The sequence below is a fragment of the Trachemys scripta genome, chromosome 9 (assembly GCF_013100865.1).
Source record: "Trachemys scripta elegans isolate TJP31775 chromosome 9, CAS_Tse_1.0, whole genome shotgun sequence".
Classification (NCBI taxonomy): Eukaryota; Metazoa; Chordata; order Testudines; family Emydidae; genus Trachemys; species Trachemys scripta.
Genome location: NC_048306.1, coordinates 72,387,590 through 72,411,044, shown reverse-complemented (window position 1 = coordinate 72,411,044; position 23,455 = coordinate 72,387,590). Strand labels below are relative to the sequence as shown.

At 43.6% G+C, this 23,455-nt stretch overlaps 1 protein-coding gene and 1 long non-coding RNA gene across 4 annotated transcripts in view; one reads left to right on the top strand and one right to left on the bottom strand.

Annotated features, from left to right (window-relative positions):
- Positions 1 to 723: 723 nt before the first annotated feature.
- On the bottom strand, positions 724 to 3,829 carry LOC117883021. Its single transcript, XR_004647157.1, has 3 exons — positions 3,359 to 3,829; positions 1,947 to 2,097; positions 724 to 1,571 (listed from the first exon to the last, which is right to left on the bottom strand). It is a non-coding gene; the product is annotated as an uncharacterized LOC117883021 (long non-coding RNA).
- The window catches only part of XRN1 (5'-3' exoribonuclease 1), an 87,588-nt gene continuing 67,937 nt past the window's right edge, over positions 3,805 to 23,455 (top strand). For all 3 annotated transcript variants that reach the window (XM_034781941.1, XM_034781940.1, XM_034781939.1), the window contains exons 1-7: positions 3,805 to 3,946; positions 13,767 to 13,999; positions 18,510 to 18,607; positions 18,915 to 19,024; positions 19,110 to 19,220; positions 19,456 to 19,538; positions 23,202 to 23,289. In XM_034781941.1, the coding sequence (XP_034637832.1) occupies positions 3,872 to 3,946; positions 13,767 to 13,999; positions 18,510 to 18,607; positions 18,915 to 19,024; positions 19,110 to 19,220; positions 19,456 to 19,538; positions 23,202 to 23,289 (798 nt within the window). In that variant the 5' untranslated portion in view covers positions 3,805 to 3,871. The remainder of the gene's footprint in view (positions 3,947 to 13,766; positions 14,000 to 18,509; positions 18,608 to 18,914; positions 19,025 to 19,109; positions 19,221 to 19,455; positions 19,539 to 23,201; positions 23,290 to 23,455) is intronic.

Sequence of the window (23,455 nt, the reverse complement as noted above, 5' to 3'; positions counted from 1 at the left end):
GGACCCCCTGCTTTTAGCATCTGGACAGAACCCCTTGTTTCCTCCACTGTTGGCAAATCTATTTCGCATTGCTTTCTTGTAGGTTTTCCCATGTGAAGCAATTTTCCAGCCCCTGTTATTTCCCACTCAAGTCAGAGACAGTTTTTCTAGAAACAAAAGTAAGTAATGTGTCTTTGAATATATTCAGTTTTCACTGATGGGAGAAACAAATGTCCAGAGTGCTTCCTAAATCCATAAAAAAAGGAAGTATTAACTGTGCGACACTGGGCTAGAAAATATTGTGGCAAATCTAGTATATAATTTTTGAAAGTTTCTTCTGTTAAAGAGGCAGGTATACATGTGTAATAGTCCTTAATGTAGCAGCTATTGTTCTGCAGCCAGATGCAAATAGTCATTCCTAGTTAATCTGAATTTCAAATAGGTTGCAATGCCCCTCTGAATTTAAATACTATGCAGAACTCTAAATATCTTTTTGCCATTGTTCTCCTGGGAACCTGGATGGTCATCTAAAATAAGAGAACATTAAAGATGATGCTGAAATGGATTAATGCCGTCCTGTGAATACATTAGCTTGCCCAAACCTGCTTCCAGGTATATTTGTTTTTAAAATGCCATCACTTGGATCCTATGCTGGGTAATTTTTGTACTACAATAAGTGTATGATACATCAAATTGAATGCATCAAATTGATGATGTATGATACATCAAATTGAAATGTAAATAACACTGTCGAGCTAAAGCTAACTTGGAGGTTCTTATACTGTTTTACATATTCTGATTAAGATCTATACGTTTGAACTATAACTATAGTTAACTATGCAGTTTCTACCCAGTCCCTTATGAGCCCTGTTTTTTCTAAATACCTGTATCCTCTTCAGTATTGCCTTATTTATTTGTTCCTTCTGTTTCTCTACTTTCTCTTTTTTAATTTTTAAAGGAATTTGTGTGTTTTTCAGATGTTTCCTTCTCCATTCTCTGCTTCTTATGCAGTCATCCCCAAAACCTTGTGTACAGATGCTAGTTTCTTCTCTCAATTCAATATCTCATCTCTCCCTGGTACCCTTCATCCTTGGTATTTTCTCCTTTCCCTTCTAATTCCTCTTCAGTCTTCCTTAAGGTGGCCAATGGAGAACCCTTCTGGGTAGGTTGGTGAAAGGGTAGCCTCTTCCTGGGAACGGAAACCATAAGGCCAAGTAACCAAAAGCTACAGGGGAACCCACTGTGCTGTAGTCCCAGCACAGAGTGATGCTGCAAAGCTGTATTTTCTGCTGGGTGTGAGCCTAGCTGATGCCTCCATGATATCTATGTAAAAGATGCTGTGCAGCACTCTGCACAACTGTGCAGGAGGGAAAAGGAACTTCTGCCCACAACTGATGACCAGTGCCTATGATAGGAAGAAGCTGGAAACAATCCCACTGTGACAGGTTGGACCTCCCATCTGGGATGCCACCTGATGTGCTAGGGTCCCATTCGTTCAGCCAGTTCCACCAACCTGGGTTTCTTCACCCTGTATTAGCTGTGCCAGGCCCTCAAGCTTTCTCTGGCATACACACAGGTAGGGACACACCCAGCTGCAAGTGGACACAGAGACACTGAGATTAGCTCTGTGTGGGAGGAATCAGCTTGGACATTCACATGCACACCTCCTTTGGGGTATAAACCCAAAATAATAATGTCTTGCACTGTAGAGAACTCTATACAATGTAAGCTCATAAATTCACCCCCTCCCTCAATGGGGAGGAAGATATGTACAACTTCTTGCCCCAGTTTTAAATTATAAATTGCACAAACTGGCTTTTATAATAAAAACAAGTTTATTAACTACAAAGACAGATTTTAAGTGATTATAAGGGATAGCAAACAGAACAAAGCAGATTACTAAGCAAATAAAACACAAATATGAAACTTAAAATCTTAGAGACTGGTTTCAAGAAGTAATTTCTCACCCTAAATGTTGCTTTTGGGCAGAATGCAGGTTAGCTACCCTGCTTGCAGCTTAAATCTTCAGACACCATATTCAGAGACCAGATCCCTTTTCCAGACAGGGTTCATCTTCCCCCCGCTGTCTTTCTTTCGTAGATCTTTCCAGCTGTCATCCTGGGTGGGGATTCAGTGAAGAGTGAACCAAGATCAATTTACTTCCCAGCCTTACATAGAATTTTGTTTCCCAGTCTTGACCTGCCCCTCCTTTTAGTGGAAAATCATTATAAGTCCAAGATGGTGTTTAGTACCAGGTGACATGACAACATGACCAAAGCAAGGTCCCAGGACACTTCTCAGGGCCAGCACATCCCTTGGCCTGCACCGCTTCCCGCAGCCCCCATTGGCCTGGAGCGGCAAACAGCAGCCAGTGGGAGCCGCGATCAGCCGAACCTGCGGGCACGGCAGGTAAACAAACCGGCTCGGCCCACCAGAGGGTTGACCCTGGTGAGCCGTGTGCCAAAGATTGCCGATCCCTGGTGTAAGTAACTCAGTGATCCAGGAAACCTAATGGGAGCCTTCCAGTCCTTGGTTCATATCTAGCTCAGCTCCTTATTTAGATCTGCCTTGCAACATTCTGCTCCCCAGGCCTGATCTACACCTGGAAAAATTTTGAAAAGCTTCTTGATTGCTAATGCTGTTTTCAGCATCCTGTTTATTAGCTCTTTTCCCAGCAGGGTTAGATAGCATGGTGCTGAACCAAGCAGTTGTAGCCATTGAGTTACCTGCAGCTGAGCTCTTAGCATTGCTTAGGCCTTTGTTAAGCAGGGGAACAGTTTCAGGTGTTTCCCTAGCATAGGCAAGCTCCACTCAACCAGGGTGAGTGGGGTTTGGTTTTGTACAAGCATTATAGGGGAAGGTGGATGAATGGCACGTGGGTTTGTACATTTTCATACCAGTTTTGCGAGGCTCATATAGATCATTGTACCTTTGGCAGCGCTAGGCTGATGTCTTGCTATGGGCCGCTAAAGAGCCTTGCCCGCTTATGGACCCAAACTTGTCAGGGCCGCCCAGAGGATTTAGGGGCCTGGGGCAAAGCAAGGGAGCTGTGGCACTTGTACTCACCCGGTGGCAGTCTGGGTCTTTGGCAGCATTTTGGCGGCGGGGGGGCCTTCAGTCACTCCATGTCTTTGGCAGCACTGAAGGACCCGCCGCCGAAGACCCGGAGCGACTGAAGGGCCTCCCCTGCCGCCGAAATAATGCCGAAGACCCGGATGGCTGATGGGCCAGGGCTCGCTTGAGCCCCTAGGGGGCCTGGGGCAAATTGCTCCACTTGCCCCCACCTCTGGGCGGCCCTGAAACTTGTGCCTGCTGGTGGATATGCTTGTGCCCAGCTGCTGGTGGACAGATGTCCATACCTCACATGTCCATACCTCACCTTTGCGACTCACTAACCGCAGCGCCGGTGTAGTGGCACAGGAAATTCTGCCAGGGAGCAGTCTGAGTTTGGGCTACTACACGGGCGGTCGAGGCAGAGAGGACAGGGTCTCTCACTGACGAGGTGGCCCCTTGCCGCCCCGAACGGGCTAACCCGGCAGGTCTGCGCTATCCCAGCGCGGAGGACGCCCCGGCACATTCAGAGTGGGGTCACTCACGAGAGTCGGGGGCGCCCGGCCGGCAGGCTGCGCTGGCTCGTCTCCCTGCGGGTGGGGGAGGGAGCGAGCACCTGCACCTGCCCGCAGCGCTGCCCCAGCGTCGGCGGGGGAGAGAAGGTTATGAGGAAAGACGCTCTGTCTCTGCTCTGCCTCAGTCTCTATGGGTGGGGTAGAGCCGCTCTGCGCCGCTCTCTGTGGTGGCTGGGCGGCCTGGCTGTCAGTAGGACGCGCCGGAAGGAAGCCAGTTGTGGGGGAAGGGCTGTTTGGGTCCGGTCGGGCTGGGGTAGGCGGCGGCCATGGGGGTCCCCAAGTTCTACCGGTGGGTCTCGGAGCGGTATCCCTGCCTCAGCCAGGTGCTGAAGGAGCATCAGGTGAGCGCGCTGGGCCGGGGGTAGCGGGCTGGGGGGTGCGCACCCGCCTTGTCCCCGCCGCTCTCCGGGTACGGGAGGGTGTCCCAGTGCTTCGCCGCAGCCAGCTCACAGCGGAGGGCGGCCGGGAGCCAGCGCGGGCCCGGCACCGCTAACGGCTCCGGGCCCGTGCCCGGCTCTCTGGCGCTGCGCTGACCTGCCTCGTCCCTGTGAGGAGCCAGGCCGCTCCCGAGGGTTCCCCGCAGGCCACGGTGCCAGGGAGCGAGCTCTGAGGCGGGCCCCGCTGACACGCCTCCGCAAACACAGCTGCTGGGAGGCTGGGGCTGGTGCCAGCCCTGCCGTTATGGGGAGAGCAGTGCCTCCTAGTCGCCTTCCCGCTTACGTTCGTTGATTTATTTTTCTTTCCCGGAACACGTCTAGGTCTAGCTCAGCAGCTTCTTAGTTTGGCCTTTTATAACACGGCATAATAAACTTGCTAGCAACCCCCACTAGCTTCACCAGCAACCCCTCTAGGTACGTTTGGAAGGCGCCTTTCAAAAGATAGAATGTAGCTGTTTTGCTTGACAGCATTGCTTGGATGTAGAAGATAACATCATGGTGGGGTTTTTTAAAGTGCTTAGCCTTGGTCCAACTCTGCTTCTATGTAAGTAATTGAGGGTGGTCTAAAAGTAAATAAAGTAGACATCTAAATATTATATGATTAGGAAACGTGGACATATATTGCTGTAGTCAGCATGTTGATGTTTATTAGAATAGCTACATATTATTTTAAAGTAATTTAAAGAGAGGTTGAAAATCATATAGTTAGTGGGTGGAGGGCTTGTCTATGCATTTAAATTAGTTCAGAATAAGGTAGGAATTTAAAGCAGAGTAACTATTCCTGATTAGCTCTATGTCTGGATGCATTTATTCCAGAATAAGAGTGCTTTATTCCAAATCATGTTAAACTAATTCAGAATAAGGCATTCTTATTCTGGAAAAGGAGTATCCACACATGGAGCTAATCAGGAATAGCTATTCTGGAATAATTCCCCAAGTAGACAAACCCTAAGTAGTTAGGAAGAGGAAAGAATGGAAAACAGAAAAGAAGACTTTCAAAGATGAAAGGACAATTAAACTACTAATCTCTTGTCCTAGATCAGTGGTTCTCAACATTTTTATCATTTAGGGCTGCATATGCAGCTCTCTGTGTTATATGGGCCACATCCACACAATATATATACTACCTGTATGGCCCTGAGAATGTCACATGGGCTGAAGTTGTGTGCTGGTTGGGCCACAGGTTGAGATTCACTGCCCTAGATAAAGGGGCAGTAATATCCTAGTCTTCGAAATTACCAGAGTCTATGCTGGATGCTCAGAGAGGGTTGAAAGCATAAAACAGTGTTTGTTAACGATGGTTTATCATACTCCCAGTCAACTGTTTGTTCATTTTGACTTTATCTGCCCAGAGTTGCACCAACTTAACATAAGGTGTGATTTTAAACTGTTTAGTTAAACCAGTTCGGAAGGCTTTATAGACACTCTTATTTTGGTTTTTATGAGGCTGTCTACAATTAAAAAAACTTTTCTCGTTTAGCTATACTGGCAAAACCCTTCTAGTGAAGATACAACTATACCACCAAAGAGTACTTCTGCTGGTATAGTTTATTCCAGTTCAATGAGCAAAATAGGCTATATTGGCTAAAGCACCCTATTTTTATCAGTATAACTGTCTATGCTAGGCCTTTTGATAGCATGCCCACAAAACTTTTAGGTGTAGACCTGGCTTTATTTTAGTTTCGCTTAAGTCATCGATTAATAACAGGTTTCAATTAAACTGAACCTGGCTTCCACATGGAGCAAATGTATGTACACTCAAGGCCCTTGATTTCTATTGCATCATAATTGTTTAACACGTAAGACTCTCCTCATTTAAATGTGGTTCTGAATATACCAATTTCTAACATAGTTTAGCCAGAAAGTGTAGACAGAACCAAACAAAGTTTAAAATTCAACATGGTTCTTAAAGTAGTTCCTTAACATAGCCTAGTGTAAGTGAATCTTTTACTTAAAAATGGTTTAAAATGCCTTTTAAAATAAAGTTGCATTCCCAATGTGGGACAAGCCTCTTAGAAAACTGCTTTTTAAAACTACATGAACATTAGAGCACACTAAAATATTGCACTTAAACAAGAAATTTTGGTCTCAGGACAAAAATTCCAAAATAAGCTCCCTGCTGAATGCAGGCAAAGAGCAAGGAACATGTACAACACACATTCTCAGAAAGCTGCCATGGATAGGGCTCACATTCAGCTGTGCATGGGTTTAATGGTCACAGCATGTCCACTTGAGTCATCCAGTTACTGTGACAACAGATTGCCAAAAAATTCTCTGGCTGTTGACAGAGTCTTGCTACATATGCGCATTTCAGTCTCTTTGGTTCAGCAATTGAGCACAAGCCGACCTGTAGATACAGACTGTAACATTAATAACTTTTTCAGTATTGCTTCCCCAAAGGAACATTGAATGCTATGAATTAGCTAAGAAGTACGCCAAGTAACTGAGATCAGTTGAGTGATTAGTAGAGACTTCAGCTATGTCTACACAGCTATGCAGTTTAGACTATGGAGGTCTGAATAGGAATGTGCACCAAAGTACTGCGCTGTAACTCCTCTGTTTAGGTGTTGCGGGCACGAACTAAGAGGTTCCTGGTTCACATTAATGTAGTCCTGTTTGAAGAGGACTACATTAACGTGAACTAGGAAACTTTTAGGAACCACGAGGTATAGCAAATTTCAAGACAATCCAAGTAAGCATGTGGTGGATTTTAGAGCACTTAGAGTAGTCTGCTTTTAAGCAGAAAACCATGTAGTTATGCCTTCTTTGGGGCTGTACTGTTAAGTTGTTTCTTTGAAACAGTAGGATAAAAAGTGTATCGTTAGAATGGGCTTTTAATATAACCAGCGAGCAGCCTTTGAAAATATACAGTGCCTTGTCTGTACTAGACTTAAAGAACTTGTTACTGTGTTAGCTAACATGTGCTAACCTCATACCTTCAAATCCTGGTCGAGACAACACCTAAAAAGTACTGTTAAAATGTATTAGTTGACATGTTCTGTGTGAAAGAGAGGCTCTGTCTGAGGTAGATAAAAAAATGTTTTTATAAGCCAATGCTTGAACTCTGAAATGTTAGCACAGTGCCCCGTGTATCTACACAGTCATTCTGGTTATTTATAACTAATTTTTGTACCACTTTTTTTTCCAGGGTCAGGGATGTTGCTTTTAACTATAGTCTCGCTGAACAAAAAGAAGCGCGCTCTTCTTCACTCAGTGCTCTTAATTACTACGTTTATTCATATTCATATCAGTGTGTAGAATTTATCATCTGATATCCTTTATGAAGTCCCTAGTGTCCTCCTAGAATAGAAACTCAGCAGCAGCCACTGCTAGCAGAACCAGATGGAATAGGGAAAGGGACTAGTATTAACCTACTTGCTCACCCACCCCTTCCTTTGTGGAGCCAGCCTGCAAAGCACCATACAGTCCTTTACAGCCTGGGGAGCCTTGTTGATGTCAACAATTCGAGAGTCCGTGGGCTTTTTTGTAGGGTTAGGAGATTGATTCTTTGTGGGGGTCAACTTTCATAGGCTGATTGACTCTATATTTGATACGGTCTCGCATGATATTCTTATCGATAAACTAGGCAAATACAAATTAGATGGGGCTACTATAAGGTGGGTGCATAACTGGCTGGATAACCGTACTCAGAGAGTTGTTATTAATGGTTCCCAATCCTGCTGGAAAGGCGTAACGAGTGGGGTACCGCAGGGGTCTGTTTTGGGACCGGCTCTGTTCAATATCTTCATCAACGACTTAGATATTGGCATAGAAAGTACGCTTATTAACTTTGCGGATGATACCAAACTGGGAGGGATTGCAACTACTTTGGAGGATAGGGTCATAATTCAAAATGATCTGGACAAATTGGAGAAATGGTCTGAGTTAAACAGGATGAAGTTTAACAAAGACAAATGCAAAGTGTTCCACCTAGGAAGGAAAAATCAGTTTCACACATACAGAATGGGAAAAGACTGTCTAGGAAGGAGTACGGCAGAAAGGGATCTAGGGGTTATAGTGGACCACAAGCTAAATATGAGTCAACAGTGTGATGCTGTTGCAAAAAAAGCAAACATGATTCTGGGATGTATTAACAGGTGTGTTGTGAGCAAGACACGAGAAGTCATTCTTCCGCTCTACTCTGCTCTGGTTAGGCCTCAGCTGGAGTATTGTGTCCAGTTCTGGGCGCCGCATTTTAAAAAAGATGTGGAGAAATTGGAAAGGGTCCAAAGAAGAGCAACAAGAATGATTAAAGGTCTTGAGAACATGACCTATGAAGGAAGGCTGAAAGAACTGGGTTTGTTTAGTTTGGAAAAGAGAAGACTGAGAGGGGACATGATAGCAATTTTCAGGTATCTAAAAGGGTGTCATAAGGAGGAGGGAGAGAACTTGTTCACCTTAGCCTCTAAGGATAGAACCAGAAACAATGGGTTTAAACTGCAGCAAGGGAGGTCTAGGTTGGACATTAGGAAAAAGTTCCTAACTGTCAGGGTGGTTAAATACTGGAACAAATTGCCTAGGGAGGTTGTGGAATCTCCATCTCTGGAGATATTTAAGAGTAGGTTAGATAAATATCTATCAGGGATGGTCTAGACAGTATTTGGTCCTGCCATGCGGGCAGGGGACTGGACTCGATGACCTCTCGAGGTCCCTTCCAGTCCTATAATCTATGAATCTATATAACTTTACCACCAATCTTAAGGCTCTTTACATGGAAAAAAGTAGGAATAAAGGAAAACTCTGAGTATTTTATCCATCATTCAACCAAGAGATAATTCCATGCGTTCAAGGAAAGAAAATTAACTTTTAGTACCCCCAGAATTCCTTATATATCCAGAGAGACTATGTTTTGATCTTTTTGAATCTGGCAGAAAGACTGATTTATGAAATGTTCACCCTTGGTCTATTTTGTGGAACCGGAAGGGGAGGTGCCTTCTACAGATTGACAGTTTCTGGTGATCAGTTGGCTGAGTGCAAAGTCAAGAACTGGAGCAAGATGGAGCATTAATTTTTGATGACCAGAACATTTAGGGCTTTAGTAATCAATAATTTGATGCTCTCTGTATTGAATTTGCTGAGGCATTATGCATTACCAAGTGTGGACAGGTTGACTTAGTAATACCTCCGAAATCTAATTGACTCATAAAATTTATTTTATCCTCTTTTACCATCAGAGCAATAAAATTTTTAGTGTTAGTTATTTGATTTTGGTTTTATTACTGCTACTTCCTTTTGAACTCTCAAACTAAAAACATTCTGTAGGAGGCAGAATGATGTCATGTTAACTATATCATTGTTTTCCATAGTTGTTGGAAGAAGGACATATTCTGCATATCTTTTAAATAATTGGCAAGTACGGTGTGATTTTTTTTTTTTCCCATTCAGTTAATCACTACAAGGAGAAACTGTTCTGTTTATTTCTTGGAACTATTCACATTTTTGTCTTTACACATTGTACAAATACATGTTTGCCTAAATTAATATTATAAAGTGTTCTTCCCACTATTTATCTTCATTGCATAAAGGTGCAGGATAATTTGTATACTAACATTTAATTACAAAGACTATTATGAAACTGAATTCAGACTGGACATGTTTCACTATTTTATATTTGCTACAGTCCAGCAACATGCTAGTCTACTTGCTATCCAGTGTGTACAGTATTTTAATAGAGAATGAGCAGGTATTGCATGCAGATAGAAACCATTAAACATGAAGGCCTGATTCTCTTCTCTTTCTGGTGTCAGTCGGGAGCAATTCTGTTGAAGTTGAAGGAGTAATATTAATGTAAAATGTGGGTAAGAGAGGAGAGAATCGGGCCAGAACAGTGGTAGTATGGAAGGAATTACTATGGGAAACTAAAGCAGGTTTGGTGATGTTTATCAGAGATTAATGTTCAATTTTAGATCTGAAAGCAAAGAAATTTAACAAATTCAGGTTTCAGAGTAGCAGCTGTGTTAGTCTGTATCCGCAAAAAGAACAGGATTACTTGTGGCACCTTAGAGACTAACAAATTTATTAGCGCATAAGCTTTTGTGGACTACAGCCCACTTCTTCGGATGCATATAGAGTGCAATAAATATTGAGGAGATATATATACACACATACAGAGAGCATAAACAGGTGGGAGTTGTCTTACCAACTCTGAGAGGCCAATTAAGTAATAGAAAAAAAACTTTTGAAGTGATAATCAAGATAGCCCAGTACAGACAGTTTGATAAGAAGTGTGAGAATACTTACAAGGGGAGATAGATTCAATGTTTGTAATGGCTCAGCCATTCCCAATCCTTATTCAATCCTAAATTGATTGTATCTAGTTTGCATATCAATTCCAGCTCAGCAGTCTCTCTTTGGAGTCTGTTTTTGAAGTTTTTCTGTTGTAAAATAGCCACCCGCAGGTCTGTCATTGAATGGCCAGACAGGTTAAAGTGTTCTCCCGCTGGTTTTTGAGTATTATGATTCCTGATGTCAGATTTGTGTCCATTAATTCTTTTGCGTAGAGAATGTCCGGTTTGGCCAATGTACATGGCAGAGAGGCATTGCTGGCACATGATGACATATATCACATTGGTAGATGTGCAGGTGAACGAGCCCCTGATGGTATGGCTGATGTGATTAGGTCCTATGATGATGTCACTTGAATAGATATATGGACAGAGTTGGCATCAGGCTTTGTTACAAGGATAGGTTCCTGGGTCAGTGTTCTTGTTCAGTGATGTGTGGTTGCTGGTGAGTATTTGCTTCAGGTTGGGGGGTTGTCTGTAAGCGAGGACAGGTCTGTCTGCCAAGATCTGTGAGAGTGAGGGATCATCTTTCAGGATAGGTTGTAGATATCTTATGATGCGCTGGAGAGGTTTTAGTTGGGGGCTGAAGGTGACAGCTAGTGGCATTCTGTTATTTTCTTTGTTGGGCCTGTCTTGTAGGAGGTGACTTCTGGGTACTCGTCTGGCTCTGTCAATCTGTTTTTTCACTTCATCAGGTGGGTATTGTAGTTTTAAGCACCTACAAGATCTCTATCAAGCATTCTTAAAACTACAATACCCACCTGCTGAAGTGAAAAAACAGATTGACTGCTATATGCATTCTATATGTATCCAAAGAAGTGGGCTGTAGCCCACGAAAGCTTATGCTCTAATAAATTTGTTAGTCTCTAAGGTGCCACAAGTATTCCTGTTCTTTTAACAATTTCAAAATACTAGGATTTATACGCAAACAGTTTAAATACATGTGAAGGTGAGACATACTTTTTCTCTGTGGTTCTCTTATATTCAGAAGAGTTCATAAGTGAGAATACTAGAATGATGTAAAATATTGGGCCAGCTACTCAAATACTGAAGAAACAAGCAAGGGTTTGTTTTGTTTGAAGGAGAGGAAGGGGGAGGGGGCACTACTGGACAGGGCTACGTTGTTTCTTCTTCTGTTTGCTCTTGCAGAAAACGTGATAGAAGAGAGAGGGCATAAAGGGCATTTTCTATGTAAAACATAGATGATTATTTATAAATTTCATCACAGCATGCATCTTCATATGTAGAAAATGTCATCTGCTACCCTTCCATATGTTCTGCTTCATGTGAAAAGGGCATGTGGATCACCAAGGTTTTGCAGCTTTTTAGAATGCACCATCCCTTGGGACTAGAGAGCTGGTGTCTGTGTGGATGTGATGGACTTTGGGCGTGCAGTTTTATTCAGACCACAAAATTAGTTCCTTTATTAGAGAAACTAAATGCCATTCCAGGAAGTGCAGAAAAATAATTAATGAGCACCATACATCAGCTGCATTCTTATACATTGCAGATTGAGCTCCATATCCAACAAGACACTAGATATTGCTAGAGATTAGAGATGTATTACCTCTGTCTTAAACCTGCCTCTACCTCTTCCTTTCCTCCATGCTCCCTAGTACTCTGCTTCCCCTAAATCTAGAATTCTGGATTATAAACGCAAACCCAGAAACTTTCCCTTAGAACAGGGGTAGGCAACCTTTCAGAAGTGGTGTGCCGAGTCTTCATTTATTCACTTTAATTTAAGGTTTTGCGTGCCGGTAATACATTTTAACGTTTTTTAGAAGGTCTCTCTCTATAAGTCTATATTATATAACTAAACTATTGTATGTAAAGTAAACAAGGTTTTCAAAATGTTTAAGAAGCTTCATTTAAAATTAAATTAAAATGCTGATCTTAGGCTGCCCGCCTGGGGTTCTGTTCACCTAGGACGGCAGCGGGCTGAGTGGGGCCTGCAGCCGGGACGCCGGCTGGCAAGGGGCTGGCAGCCGGGACCCCAGACCTAGGGGGGTTCAGAGGTCAGGGCAGAGGGCTGGGTGTGTGTGGGGGGGTTCAGAGGTCAGGACAGAGGGGTGAGGGTGTGGGGGGGTGCAGGGCAGAAGTCTGGAGGTGTGGGGGGGGTTCGGGGTGAGGGCAGGGATGGGGGCTGTGGGGGTGAGGGCAGTGGGGGTGTGGAGGGGTTCAGGGATCAGGGCAGAGAGCTGGGTGTGTGTAGGGGGTTCAAGGGTCAGGGCAGAGGGCAGTGCGGGTGTGGGGGGGGTCAGGGCAGAGGGCTGGGTGTGTGTGTTGGGGGGTGTAGGGCAGAAGGCTGAGCGGCTCATGGCAGGGTGCTGGAAGGGATATGCCCTGTTCCACTCCCTTCCCCAGGGTCCCCTCCCTACCGCTTCTCTGCCTCCTCTACGGAGAAGCGAGCACGCTGCCACTCATCCCCCTCTCCCTCGCAAGGGCCATCAGCTGATCGGCGCAGGGAAGGAGAGGAGGAGGGGCAGGAAAGCACTAAGCTGGGGGAAGAAGCGGGGGAAGGGGGAAGCTTGGCTGCGGCAGGACCAAGCTTCTGCCTCCTGGAGGGGAGAGCGGTGGGTGTGGGGGGCTGAGTGGGGCTGGGGGCCGGGATGGCGGCAGGCAGCAGTGTGCTACTCAAAATTGGCTTACGTGCTATGTTTGGCACGTGTGCCGTAGGTTGCCGACCCCTGCCCCACAAGTTATTTGGCCCAGGTGAGAGGATGGTTCAGCAACAACACAACAGGTCATCACAGGAAGTGAGGAAACTGTCCTACTGAAACTGCCAGGAGTACTTATGATTAGGAGTACTTACAAATCAAGCAGTAGATATGTGTACAGAATGGGTATATGTTTTCTAACAAACTGGCCTTGTCTGTATTATGTTTTTTGGACAAAAATATGATGGTACTGTTGCCCTTTGGTCCAAACAGTTATCCATATTTGGAGCCGTGCTGCATTATTTATACGAGCAAGATATTTCTCTGGTGCAATTCTGTTTATTTACAAAGAATGTACACAAAGTGCCATTTTCCTGGAAATAGTAGGAACAAATGGCAGACGGCTTCTTTGCTCACATTTTGAAAGCCTGCCTTTTCCAGAGAGTCCTGAACCCCAAGGAATTCTGTCTCTGCTCCCTACTCAAGGCCATGGTCTCTACATATCTTTCATTGTCTGCTGGTTTTCTGGCAGCTTTTTCCTTCTGATACAGTCCGCTGGACCCAATCAATGCCCTAGCCCCTATTTTTACAATCAGTCCCCAGGAAAATGCCTTGGCTCACACAGCTCAGGTCCTGCTGTGCTTTTCCTGCCTTGGAGGGCAGCTTCTATTGTTTCAGCTATCACTGAAGAAAGGGAACCTTTTCTAGGTCTGTGATTGATAGGTGCTGTTAACAGTACTAACATAACTTGATATCCTAATATTATATGTGACTTTTTTCTAGATTCCAGAATTTGACAACTTGTATCTGGATATGAATGGTATCATCCATCAGTGTTCACACCCTAATGATGACGATGTTCACTTCAGAATCTCAGATGATAAGATCTTTGCTGATATTTTTCACTACTTGGAAGTATTATTTCGCATTATTAAACCAAGAAAGGTTTTCTTCATGGCAGTTGATGGAGTGGCTCCAAGAGCAAAAATGAACCAGCAGCGTGGGAGACGTTTTAGGTGAAAACATTTTAATGTTGCCTTGTTTATAAATCCACAGGACAGCACATTTTTATGAGATTTTTTTTAAATTTACAAATTGAAATAAGTATTAAATACATAGTTTTAAATGATGATGCTTTTGACTATAGCATTGTTTGGGTTTTGTTAAATAATAACTGGGCAGTCATAAATCAGAACTGAGGATTTTTTGCCAGTGCATTTGAAAAAAACCTGTATACCAGGGAGTACTTTTCATCTTTTGCTTTTGAAGCGAACTTGCAGTTTGCACAGCACTGCAGAGGCTAGTATAAATCATCTCCTATTGGAACCAATGGCTTAGAACAGGGGTTCTCCAACTTCATTGCACTGCGACCCCCTTCTGACAACAAAAATTACTGCACGACCCCAGGAGGGGGAGCAAAGCCCGAACCCCACTGCCTTGGGTGGGGGCCTGTAACCTGATCTCCGTTGCCCAGGGCTGAAGCCAAAGCCTGAGCCCCACCACCCAGGGCTAAACCTCTCAAACTTCAGCTTTGGCCCCAGGCGGTGGGGCTCGGGCTTTTGCTTCAGCCCCAAGCCCCAGCAAATCTAACACCAGTCCTGGTGACCCCATTAAAATGGGATTGTGACCCACTTTGGGGTCCCGACCCCCAGTTTGAGAACCCCTGGCTTAGAACTTCGAGTTTGTAAAATTTGTGCCTTGGTCATTCAAAGGAGCATGGACCCAAGAATGGTGATCTAGCACAGCATGTATCTTTTGGGAACAGAAGTTATAGGTGCTGCTTCTTTTTCCATCTTTAAGACTGTTTTTCTATAAATCTACATATTCCAGTTTATCACTGTACAAAGAAGCAGTAATTGGGCTGCTTTTGGAATCTGTGAATTCCATCTTAAAGAAGCCTTTGTGGTCACTGTATATAGTGAAGTTTTCCTTGACAGCCAGTGTGGAGGAGGGAAAGAGACTGAGGTTTGAGAACTAATAAAATTCTATAAAAAGCAACAGAGGGTCCTGTGGCACCTTTGAGACTAACAGAAGTATTGGGAGCATAAGCTTTCGTGGGTAAGAACCTCACTTCTTCAGATGCAAGTAATGGAAATCTCTAGAGGCAGGTATATATCAGTGTGGAGATAACGAGGTTAGTTCAATCAGGGAGGGTGAGGTGCTCTGCTAGCAGTTGAGGTGTGAACACCAAGGGAGGAGAAACTGTTTCTGTAGTTGGATAGCCATTCACAGTCTTTGTTTAATCCTGATCTGATGGTGTCAAATTTGCAAATGAACTGGAGCTCAGCAGTTTCTCTTTGGAGTCTGGTCCTGAAGTTTTTTTGCTGTAAGATGGCTACCTTTACATCTGCTATTGTGTGGCCAGGGAGGTTGAAGTGTTCTCCTACAGGTTTTTGTATATTGCCATTCCTGATATCTGACTTGTGTCCATTTATCCTCTTGCGTAGTGACTGTCCAGTTTGGCCAATGTACATAGCAGAGGGGCATTGCTGGCATATGATGGCATATATAACATTAGTGGACGTGCAGGTGAATGAGCCGGTGATGTTGTAGCTGATCTGGTTAGGTCCAGTGATGGTGTTGCTGGTGTAGATATGTGGGCAGAGTTGGCATCGAGGTTTGTTGCATGGGTTGGTTCCTGAGTTAGAGTTGTTATGGTGCGGTGCGTGGTTGCTGGTGAGAATATGCTTAAGGTTGGCAGGTTGTCTGTGGGCGAGGACTGGCCTGCCTCCCAAGGTCTGTGAAAGTGAGGGATCATTGTCCAGGATGGGTTGTAGATCACTGATGATGCGTTGGAGAGGTTTAAGCTGAGGACTGTAGGTGATGGCCAGTGGAGTTCTGTTGGTTTCTCTTCTGGGCCTGTCTTGTAGCAGGAGGCTTCTGGGTACACGTCTGGCTCTGTTGATTTGTTTCTTTATTTCCTTGTGTGGGTATCGTAGTTTTGAGAATGCTTTGTGAAGATCTTGTAGGTGTTGGTCTCTGTCTGAGGGGTTGGAGCAGATGCGATTGTACCTCAGTGCTTGGCTGTAGACGATGGATCGTGTGGTGTGACCGGGGTGGAAGCTGGAGGCATGAAGGTAGGCGTAGCGGTCGGTGGGTTTTCGGTATAGGGTGGTGTTAATGTGGCCATCGCTTATTTGTACGGTGGTGTCCAGGAAGTGGACCTCCCGTGTAGATTGGTACAGGCTGAGGTTGATGGTGGGGTGGAAGCTGTTGAAAGCATGGTGGAATTCTTCCAGGGCCTCCTTCCCATGGGTCCAGATGATGAAGATGTCATCAATATAGCGTAGGTAGAGAAGGGGCATGAGTGGACGGGAGCTGAGGAAGCGTTGTTCCAGGTCAGCCATAAAAATGTTGGCATATTGTGGGGCCATGCGGGTGCCCATAGCGGTGCCACTGGTCTGGAGGTATATATTGTCACCAAATTTGAAATAATTGTGCGTGAGGATAAAGTCACAGAGCTCAGCAATAAGTTGTGCTGTGTCATCATCAGGGATACTGTTCCTGACAGCTTGTATTCCATCTGTATGTGGGATGTTAGTGTAGAGAGCTTCTACATCCATGGTGGCTAGGATGGTGTTTTCTGGGAGGTCACCAATGCATTGTAGTTTCCTCAGGAAATCTGTGGTGTCACGGAGATAGCTGGGAGTGCTGGTGGCGTAGGGTCTGAGTAGGGAGTCCACATATCCAGACAGTCCTTCAGTGAGAGTGCCAATGCCCGAGATGATGGGGCGTCCAGGATTTCCAGGTTTGTGGATCTTAGGTAGTAGATAGAATAACCCCGGTCGGGGCTCTAAGGGTATGTTGATTTGTTCCTGTGTTAGTGTAGGGAGTGTCCTGAGTAGATGGTGTAGTTTCTTAGTGTATTCCTCAGTGGGATCTGAGGAAAGCGGCCTGTAGAATTGGGTATTGGAGAGTTGTCTGGCAGCCTCCTTCTGGTAGTCAGACCTGTTCATGATGACAACAGCACCTCCTTTATCAGCCTCTTTGTTATATATGTTATATATGCCATCATATGCCAGCAATGCCCCTCTGCTATGTACATTGGCCAAACTGGACAGTCACTACGCAAGAGGATAAATGGACACAAGTCAGATATCAGGAATGGCAATATACAAAAACCTGTAGGAGAACACTTCAACCTCCCTGGCCACACAATAGCAGATGTAAAGGTTGCCATCTTACAGCAAAAAAACTTCAGGACCAGACTCCAAAGAGAAACTGCTGAGCTCCAGTTCATTTGCAAATTTGACACCATCAGATCAGGATTAAACAAAGACTGTGAATGGCTATCCAACTACAGAAACAGTTTCTCCTCCCTTGGTGTTCACACCTCAACTGCTAGCAGAGCACCTCACCCTCCCTGATTGAACTAACCTCGTTATCTCCACACTGATATATACCTGCCTCTAGAGATTTCCATTACTTGCATCTGAAGAAGTGAGGTTCTTACCCACGAAAGCTTATGCTCCCAATACTTCTGTTAGTCTCAAAGGTGCCACAGGACCCTCTGTTGCTTTTTACAGATTCAGACTAACACGGCTACCCCTCTAATAAAATTCTAGACTCTAGTAACATTGGCCATCAGACTAGCTAAATAATGTAGTTTACATCTAGATCATATACAGTAAAGATCATTAAAATCTTGATGTTTACTGCTTGCCGTAGCAGCTTTTGTGAACTTTGGGGACAGCAGCCACATTGACAGGGCATATTGGAAGTTGGAGATAGGGCTGGCCATTTCCTCTTTTTGTTCTGAACAACTGATGCTACAGTACTTCCTTTTCTTCACCAGTGGGTGCTATGGGGAGTTCCATTCACTATAGACTGTTTCTCTTCAGGTTTCACTTGCCTCTTACTGTTGTCACTAGCAGGGTAAGGAAGGAAGCCAGAGGTTTGGAGATGTGAGGAGACCATTTGGGGACCATCGGGAGGACAAGAAAAACAACTGGTGGGGCAATAGGCAAGATTGGCATGGGGTTGAGGAGGAGATGAGAGAGAATAATTGTGGATAAAAAATAAATGTGAAAAGAACAAATAAGAAAGCCAGAGGGTTTTAAAGAAAAATTAAAACATTAAAAAAGGATAGAACAATATCAGGAAAAATGTGAAGGAAAACAGGTGGGAGTGGGGAGGAAAGCATCAAGATAAAAATGAAGAGATTGTCCACAAATTATTTTCTCTTCTATGTCCTTTAATTCTGAGGGGGGAAAGATTAGCTTAATCAGTATTTTGACACTTGCCATTTATCTGCTGCCAGCTGGTTCTCTTTTCCTCCCATTGGCCCCCAAATGGTCTTCTGAGCCCTGTATATATTACTAGTATATGTGCAGCATACATTTTATCCTTGCTGTAGAAAATTCAAAACAGCTTCTTTATTTTCTATGTGCACTAAAAACAAAATTAAAAGACTGATTAAGAATTACATTTCCCTTTTAATTTATTTTAAGAAGGAACTCTATATTTAATTTTTTGAGGAAAAAAATAGTATACATACAATGCTGTAAAATTCAATGTTTTTTTTAGGTCAGCAAAAGAAGCAGAGGACAAAATAAAGAAGGCTTTAGAAAAAGGAGACGTTCTCCCTACAGAAGCCAGGTTTGACTCCAATTGTATTACACCAGGTAGGAAAATGTGCTGGTTATTTACAGGAGAATTGCTGTGTTTAATCATTTTGCCTTTCTGTTATCTGATTTTTCAATAGGATTTGTTCTGCTAAATCACTTGGGCACTTTTGAAAATCCCAGCCAAATTTAATATTTAAAACCCGAAAACTCTTCAAAAGTACTCCACCTTCCACACTTTGCAAAAATGAATTGTTTTTTCTATCACTAATCGCTAATATCCCTCATAAATGTATAAATGTCATTTTAAGAATTATTCAAAATTCCAATGTATCAGAAGATGTAACTTGTAGATTTCTGTTACTAGGGACTGATTTCATGGCCAGGTTGCACGAACATCTGAAGTATTTTGTAAATATGAAGATTTCCACAGACAAATCCTGGCATGGCGTAACTGTCTACTTATCAGGCCACGAGGTTATTGTGTTTATATTACTGATTTTTTTTTTTAAATAGTATTTTCAGAATAGTGTTTACTGAATTGTTTTTTCTTTGCATTTAGACACCAGGTGAAGGAGAGCATAAAATTATGGAATTTATCCGATCAGAGAAAACAAAGCCTGATTACGATCCAAACACAAGACATTGTCTATATGGTTTAGATGCTGACTTGGTATGTGCAAATATATTTTATACTCATAATGACAAAAGGCTATTATGTGTGTGACTTGGGCATCTATTCAATATTTTGTTGGAATATATGACTATAATACATTATTAAACAAAAAACTTGACATTTATGGCAAACCAAAAATTTACAATGAGGATCCACGGAACATGGAAATATTCTGACACTGGTCACTTCTTGAATAATAATAAAACCCCTTCTTAATCTCTTATTTCCACAGATTATGCTTGGATTAACAAGTCATGAGTCACATTTCTCACTTTTAAGAGAAGAAGTCAGGTTTGGCGGCAAAAAATCCCAGAGGTAAACTGCTTCTAAAAATCTTATTTATAGGAAGAAAGGAGATCCAAAAGATGAAGGGTTGCTTAGAATATTTTCTTTAAATGACTGCATATTTAATCAGTCAGGTAATTGTTGTATTTTAATTTGACTATGGATGAATATTGTAAATTCTTATAAATTTATTTTATAAATATTAATATTTATGTTAATATACATATTTTCTATTTGCCTGAATGAGCAAATAGAAGAAAAGTCTGCAATTTGGTGCTTGTGGAACCTAATATCAACTGAACTGCTAGAAAATCCTGAGAGCTATAGCGCATCACATTGTGCCTCTGGCTTCGTGCCCTAGGGCAGGCAGCTCATACTATACTGATACTATTTCCCACAATAGATTGTTCTTGTTCTTATAGATTCATTCATTTAAAAAAACAAAACAAAACACTAAGGACTTGTCTACATGGGGAAATTGACCAGAATGGCAATTGAGGAGTAAACTATTCCAGAATAGCTCCCCTCTGGACATTCTTATTCCAGCGTATAGGAATACCTTTTCCCAATTTCCTTTAATCTACAGGTAAAGGTAAATCAGAAGGCGGCCCCTTCTTCTGGTATTAAAGTATCCACACGGGAAGCTATTCTGATCACTATCCCCATGTAAACAGATCCTAAACTTCTTGATGGTGGGGTGGGCTGGAGAGAGAGAGAGAACATGCTAACTTGTATGTACAGGAAAGCTCTCAGATACTATGGTAATGAGAGCCATGTAAGTACCTAAAGAGATACATAGCTCTTGTTGATGTGCTCTAGCCAAGAACCCAAAATAAATTCCAGTGCAAAAGGACTGGACCATGCTTTATAAAGTTTAAGGCCAGAAGGGACCCCAGATCATCTAGTCTGACCTCCTGTATATCACAGGCTCCAGCACTCACACACTAAACCCAGCAACCAAAATGAAACCAAGGTATTACAGCCCACAGGAGTCTAAACAGTTGTGTATCACAAGCAGAGAATAGGAGGGACTGAGGTGCACCAAGGTCCCCACAAAGACACAGAATTGATTAAGTGGGCTATATCCATATGATCCCAGCAAGTGACCTGCACCCATGCTGCAGAGGAAGGAGAAAAACCCCAGAGATCACTGCCAAACTGGTCTGGGGGAAAATTCCTTCTTGACCCTACATATGATGATCAGTTAGACCCTGAGCATGCGAGCAAGAATCACCCAGATTAGCACCCGAGAGAGAATGCTTGGTGCAATCTTAGAGTACCAGCCCACCCTGTCCAGCATCCCATTTCCTTCTGTAGTCATTTCTGATATGACAGAGGAAGGAGACCAAACAAGCCCAAAGCCCAACCAAAATAGAATCATAGAATATCAGGGTTGGAAGGGACCTCAGGAGGTCATCTAGTCCAACCCCCTGCTCAAAGCAGGACCAATTGCCAGCCAGGGCTTTGTCAAGCCTGACCTTAAAAACCTCTAAGGAAGGAGATTCCACCACCTCCCTAGGTAACCCATTCACCACCCTCCTAGTGAAAAAGTTTTTCCTAATATCCAACTTAAACCTCCCCAGCTTCAACTTGAGACCATTACTCCTTGTTCTGTCATCAGGTACCACTGAGAACAGTCTAGATCCATCCTCTTTGGAACCCCCTTTCAGGTAGTTGAAAGCAGCTATCAAATCCCCCCTCATTCTTCTCTTCTGCAGACTAAACAATCCCAGTTCCGTCAGCCTCTCCTCATAAGTCATGTGTTCCAGCCCCCAATCATTTTTGTTGCCCTCCGTTGGACTCTTTTTCCAATTTTTCCACATCCTTCTTGTAGTGTGGGGCCCAAAACTGGACACAGTACTCCAGATGAGGCCTCACCAATGACGAATAGAGGGGAATGATCACGTCCCTTGATCTGCTGGCAATGCCCCTACTTATACAGCCCAAAATGCTGTTAGCCTTCTTGGCAACAATGGCACACTGTCAACTCATATCCAGCTTCTCGTCCACTGTAACCCCTAGGTCCTTTTCTGCAGAACTGCTTCCTAGCCATTCGATCCCTAGTCTGTAACAGTGCGTGGGATTCTTCCGTCCTAACCTCATCAGGTTTCTTTGGTCCAATCCTCTAATTTGTCTAGGTCCCTCTGTATCCTATCCCTACCCTCCAGCGTATCTACCACTCCTCCCAGTTTAGTGTCATCTGCAAACTTGCTGAGAGTGCAGTCCACGCCATCCTCCAGATCATTAATGAAGATATTGAACAAAACCGGCCCCAGGACCGACCCCTGAGGCACTCCACTTGAAACCGGCTGCCAACTAGACATGGAGCCGTTGATCGCTACCCGTTGAGCCCGACAATCTAGCCAGCTTTCTATCCATCTTATAGTCCATTCATCCAGCCCATACTTCTTTAACTTGCTGGCAAGAATACTGTGGGAGACTGTATCATAAGCTTTGCTAAAGTCAAGGAATAACACATCCACTGCTTTCCCCACATCCACAGAGTCCGTTATCTCCTCATAGAAGGCAATTAGGTTAGTCAGGCATGACTTGCCCTTGGTGAATCCATGCTGACTGTTCCTGATCACTTTCCTCTCCTCTTAAGTGCTTCAGGATTGATTCCTTGAGGACCTGCTCCATGATTTTTCCAGGGACTGAGATGAGGCTGCCTGGCCTGAAGTTCCCCGGATCCTCCTTCCCTTTTTTAAAGATGGGCACTACATTAGCCTTTTTCCAGTCATCCAGGACCTCCCTCAGTCGCCATGAGTTTTCAAAGATAATGGCCAATGGCTCTGCAATCACATCCACCAACTCCTTTAGCACCCTCGGATGCAGCGCATCCGGCCCCATGGACTTGTGCTCATCCAGTTTTTCTAAATAGTCCCGAACCACTTCTTTCTCCACAGAGGGCTGGTCACCTTCTCCCCAAACTGTGCTGCCCAGTGCAGCAGTCTGGGAGCTGACCTTGTTCATGAAGACAGAGGCAAAAAAATCATTGAGTACATTAGCTTTTTCCACATCCTCTGTTACTATGTTGCCTCCCTCCTTCAGTAAGGGGCCCACACTTTCCTTGACTATCTTCTTGTTGCTAACATACCTGAAGAAACCCTTCTTGTTACTCTTAACATTTCTTGCTAGCTGCAACTCCAAGTGTGATTTGGCCTTCCTGATTTCATTCCTGCATGCCTGAGCAATATTTTTATACTCCTCCCTGGTCATTTGTCCAGTCTTCCACTTCTTGTCAGCTTCTTTTTTGCGTTTAAGGTCAGCAAGGATTTCACTGTTAAGCCAAGCTGGTTGCCTGCCATATTTACTGTTCTTTCTACACATTGGGATGTTTTTTTCCTGCAACCTCAATAAGGACTCTTTAAAATACAGCCAGCTCTCCTGGACTCCTTTCCCCTCATGTTATTCTCCCAGGAGATCCTGCCCATCAGTTCCCTGATGAAGTCAAAGTCTGCTTTTCTAAAGTCCAGGGTCCGTATCTTGCTGCTCTCCTTTCTTCCTTGTGTCTTTGTAAAATGCAATTAGTATTTATTTGCTCCTGACAACAAGTACTCAGACATCATAATCTTTAGCAATGCAGCCAAATACATAATAGCTGAGTACTTATTTTTGGTTAACTATAGTGGACTATTATATACATCAGAAATATTTATAAATAGTTGATTTCATGTTTTGAATAATTTACAGAGCATGTGCCCCAGAAGAAACCACATTTCACTTACTGCACTTGTCATTAATGAGAGAATATATTGACTATGAATTTTCACCAGTAAAAGTAAGTATTGAAGGACATAAATCCACACCGTGTAGAGGTCAAAGCATAGGGGTTTATTACACACAGCGCTGGCGGAGTGTCACCTGGCTTATTAGGCTCAGAGACACTGTCAATCAATTGATTACAATGAAATATATAGATTTTCCATGGGCGGAGGAAGGTGACA